This window comes from Chrysochloris asiatica, unplaced genomic scaffold (genome assembly GCF_000296735.1).
Source record: "Chrysochloris asiatica unplaced genomic scaffold, ChrAsi1.0 scaffold00092, whole genome shotgun sequence".
In the NCBI taxonomy this organism is placed as follows: Eukaryota; Metazoa; Chordata; class Mammalia; order Afrosoricida; family Chrysochloridae; genus Chrysochloris; species Chrysochloris asiatica.
This window is the reverse complement of record NW_006408610.1, coordinates 6,706,781-6,711,578: the sequence shown is the minus strand read 5'-3', so window position 1 is coordinate 6,711,578 and position 4,798 is coordinate 6,706,781. Positions and strand designations below refer to the sequence as shown.

Sequence of the window (4,798 nt, the reverse complement as noted above, 5' to 3'; positions counted from 1 at the left end):
AGGTGGAATCCTGAGTCCCATCCACAACCTTGTGAGATGAGACATTCCCACTAGAAAGGACAAGCAGACTGGAACAGCTACGGTGACAGAAGATACAGCTTCATGATGAACCTGACCTATACTCAGAACAGTAGTTACTCTAAATACCAACAGAGAGGGAAAGAGTCTTCAAATCAAGTATCAATGCTATTTGCTCTGTACACAGGGTAGATAGGGATGTGCAACTTAGACATTGGCTATCTAAAATGAGGGGGCAATAAAGGAATGAAGTGACTGGCTTACAAGGTTTCCAGGGGGAGTTTAGCTGAAGTGTATAGGGGAAAGAAAGAGTCCCCACTGAATAGCTGTCATCTTGTCTAGATGGGTCTGGTGAAAAGAGATGGGGATAAGATTCAATAGTGAATAATTTTTATCATGACTAATCAAAACTGTCACAATTGTAAAGGTAGAAGTTATGTAACAAAAAAAGGGCAGTGTTTAATCTTAACAGTCCAGAAACAGAGGACCCTAGGACTATCATGAGAGGAACGCACAAGCAGAATGCGGGACCTTATCCAGAGAAGCAGCAGCACTAGCGATAGAGGCAGAGATGGGGCCATGGAGAGGGGGAGCGGCTGAGGACTCTAGATTTAAGAACTAAGAAGAGAGGGACTGAGAGCTGGTGGCCAGGAGCAGACTTGCAGAATGTGCCCTTTGGAGACGTAAATTATTATATATGCCTAAGTGGTTTTTTTGGTTTATTTGTTTTTTAAAAAGCTAAAGTGGATAGAGAGAAATACTGTTAACTGATGGTACATGGAGGGGATTATAATCAATGTAATGAAACAAGGTATATGATTTGTTAAATGTAAAACCAATTATATGCCCTGTAAATTTTCACTCAATCCACAATAAAAACCTTAAATGAATTAAAACAACAACAACAAAAAAAACTTGACTTGCATGCGATATCAAAGATATTGTCAGATGATTTCCGCATTCCGTTGGGTTACCTCTCTTTGGAATGGGCATAAATACAGATCTCTTCCAGTCAGTTGGCCAGGTAGTTGTCTTCCAAATTTCTTGGCATAGACAAGTGAGGGGACCCCAGTGCTGCATCAGTGTGTTAAAGACTGCAATTTGTATTCCACCAATTCCCGATGCCTTTAATGCACTTTGGACTTCTTTCCTCAGGATCATTGGCTCTTGCTCATATGCTACCTCTTGAAATGGTTGAACAATTACCATTTTTTGTTGGTACAGTGACTCTGTGTATGCCGTGCATCGTCTTTGGATGCTTCCTGCATCATTCAATATTTTGCCCATAGAATTCTTCAATACCACAAATCGAGGTTTGAACTTGTTCTTCACTTCCCTCTGCTTCAGAAATGCTGAGTGTCTTCTTCCCTTTTGGTTTTCTAACTCCAGGTCTTCGCACATATGGTTGTAGGATTTGATTTGTCTTCTCACCTTTGAAATTTTCTGTTCAGCTCTTGTACTTCTTCATTTCTTCTATTTGCTTTAGCATATCTACACTGGAGAGCAAGGTTCAGAGTTCAAAATGACATCTATTTTGGTCTTTTCCTTCTTTCTTGTCTTCTTAATGACCTTTTGCTTTCTTCCTATGAAATATTTTTGATGTCATCCCACAACTCTTCAGGTTTCCCACCTGAATTTAGAGATCATCTCAAGAACAGTAGCTCATAAGGATCCACAATAAGGCTAAAGATTCAGTGATACTAAAATGGTAATAAAATTTCTGCTTGTCTAAATAACAATTGACTCTGGACTAAAATTAGGAAGTGTGGTGGCTCTAGAGGATAAGCCTTGAACACGAATCACAAATTCAGAGGTCCAAGTCTATCAGCCGTTCTGCAGGAAAAAGAGGCGGCTTTCTGCTCCTATAAAGATTTACAGCTTCAGAAACCCTAAACAGTGTCACTATGAGTCAGAACCAAATGAACAGTACTTTGTAACAACAATAACAAATGGACTAAAATTAGCAACAAAAAACATCCTGAAAAAGTAAACACACTAGTTTTTAGTCAACAAACAGTACATACAAAAATGCTTCCAAATAATAATAATAAATGGATTTATTTTCCCTAAGTTCTACATTGTATTTAATCTAATTTTTTATGCCTAAGTAATGCAAAGAATGCAATGAACTATCAATGTGAAGGTCCTGTAATTGGAACATAGAATATTTTAGGTACTTGTACTGACCGGCTCAGAGTCATAGCAATAATCATCCCAGCTCTGTCTGAGGGGTTTCTTTGTTATCTGAAAGTAAGGCAGGTTAGTTAAGCAGAAGTAATGGTTATCACACTTCTCTACTCAGCTCTAAGATCCAGTGACAGGCATCACTGCTGCTATCCAAACAAAGTTGTTTTGCATAGCAGCACAAAACAATAAACAACTAAGTATGAATATTATTCTGACTCTGAGAAAATATATACGAAAACGTATAAAACTGTGCTTAACCCATATTTGCTACTGTTCATGACTCTGGTATTAACTGCTGAGTCCGAAATCTAATGAATACTGAAACTGTGACAAGAGTAAGTATGGTAAGGCTGTTTATTCTCAAAAAATCTGGAAGGACTATTAGCTAATCTGTGGGCCATTAAAACGCTGTATAAAATAAATTAATATCATTGTAGAAAGTGTTTTTCTTTTTCATTTGAAATTCTGTCTATATTAATACACAGAAATCTATGTTAGTTTATATTAATAATACATAAATAGGTTTAAATTTTTAAATGGCAGTTAGAAAGCAGACACTAGATTTTGGGGAAAGTATGAAATGTTGCTTTTACAACCTGAAATACATATTAAAACGCTGTAGCCTTCATCACAGTGTCAAGTTAATTTATATAATATTCATAAGAATTTTTTGAATTATCATAAAAGGAATTTCTTTCCATAACATCACCTCAAATAATTTAAAAATTAAGAGTAAGAAATCTACCATTTAAATGGTTTATTGTTATACTAATGTCATTAATCTTGAATTAAAAATTTTGTAATTAGGAATAAAAAATAAAATTGGACAAACCAATAGTGTGGAAAGCTTGTAGATTTTTCTTATTCCATTGTGAGAGTCATATAAAAAAAATTTAAGAGTTAATTTTGAGTCACAAGAAAAGACCCAAATGCTATAAGTCACAAGTGATGAATTTCACTTTAAATTTATAAGAAGTTTGTTCTTTATATTTTAAAAAAGTCACACTCTAAATAATAACAGGCAAAGAGGTATGTATTGAGACTTAGAAACATGCAAATAAAGATTAGTTAAACTGTTGCAAAGAGCAAGCATTAACTACTAGTAACATTTACATTCCTGGTGTCTGGAAATCATAAATTTGGGAAACAGCTTATTATTTTCTTACAGAATCTCACAAAAACAAGAAACATATAACTCACCTTTTAAAAATTACATAGCAATAACAATATTTTTTAAATTGAAAAATTCATCACATACACTTTTAGAGTACATATAAAAAAAAGCAAGCAAATATCCATGAACAGGCTTGATAAATAAAGGATAAGAAAAAAGTTTACATTCAAAAGCTAAAATTTAACAATACTCCTAATTATTCAAAATGCTTCTCATGAAGTCTCACCTGATTGAGAAAATGATATTCCTCAGGTTGCTTAAGATGGAACACTAATCTCTCTTCTTCACTTGCTCCTGCCAGGAGGTAATAGAACACATGATAATTCCTGTTGGAAACAATAAGAAGTAAAACATTACATAATCAATGTGATCTGTGACTATTATTTTAAAATAACTAGTAAAATGTTTTATTATTGCATCATTTATATATAATTCAGACAAATCACTATTTGAATATCTCCACCAAAACAACTTAAGTTTTAGATGCTGAATAAAAAAGAAGTGACAGCAACAAACTTGGTGGCATTAAGAATATTCATAAATCTCTGTTTCATGAAAGCAATGAGAAAACTAGCAAACTTATCAGAATCTACTCTTTCAAAACTTTGGACACTAACCAAAAGCTCCCGGCAATGCAGGGAACACTTTATGAAAGAAAAAAACAGCGGAATCTCATTTAAAACAGCAGCTTTGTGGCAATTTAACTTGCTGGATCTGATTCCCCACTTGCCGGATCCACACTAACCTTGAAACCAACAGTCTACAATTACAAGGAAAACTATACAGCATCAGAATGGACAAAAGGGGGTTGAAGCTCCTTCCAAATTTCATTCCCAAAGAACTGTAATTATCAACAGCAAATCCTCAGAAGACCCCATTTGCAAGACTATCTTCATTTGACATAACTCAGAGCTCCCGCAATGTAAAAAGCCTACTTCCCAAGGGGATTTGATGAAAACAATGATAGACAATTGTAGAACATCACAGCTGTCTAAAGCAGTGGGTAAAGTTGTGACAAACAATAAGATAATCAAAAGCTTAAATGGAAAAGCTGGGGATGAGATATCCACGGAGACTTTGAAAAGCTCCAATATATGCCTGAGAATCTAAAAGACCACACGTATTTGTAAGGCTATGCATGTGGCCAGAGCTCAACATGCTCAACAAAGACCAACGGAGGTCTAAGATCACACCTCTGACAAACCTCCAAATTCTGCACAAGCAGAAAATAAAGGTTAAGGTGTAGTTGCAAAATGACTAGCTGAATGTTGAAGAAAAGCCCACAATAAATAGAGGCTTGTGAAAAAGACTAGAAAGAAGGAGAGAGCACAAACAAGATGGCAGATCGGGTGGACGTGTAGTACAGAGTTCCGCCAACAACAACACAGAATACCCGAACACGCAGGCTCAGGGCTGGTC

General features: G+C 35.5%; 1 protein-coding gene across 1 annotated transcript in view; it reads right to left on the bottom strand.

Annotated features, from left to right (window-relative positions):
- MYO9A (myosin IXA) overlaps positions 1-4,798 on the bottom strand; it is a 352,098-nt gene that overhangs the window by 257,041 nt on the left and 90,259 nt on the right. Inside the window, exons 5-6 of the mRNA XM_006866530.1 lie at positions 3,606-3,705; positions 2,206-2,262 (exon numbers count right to left, since the gene is read on the bottom strand). Coding sequence (XP_006866592.1) covers positions 2,206-2,262; positions 3,606-3,705 — 157 coding nt within the window. The remainder of the gene's footprint in view (positions 1-2,205; positions 2,263-3,605; positions 3,706-4,798) is intronic.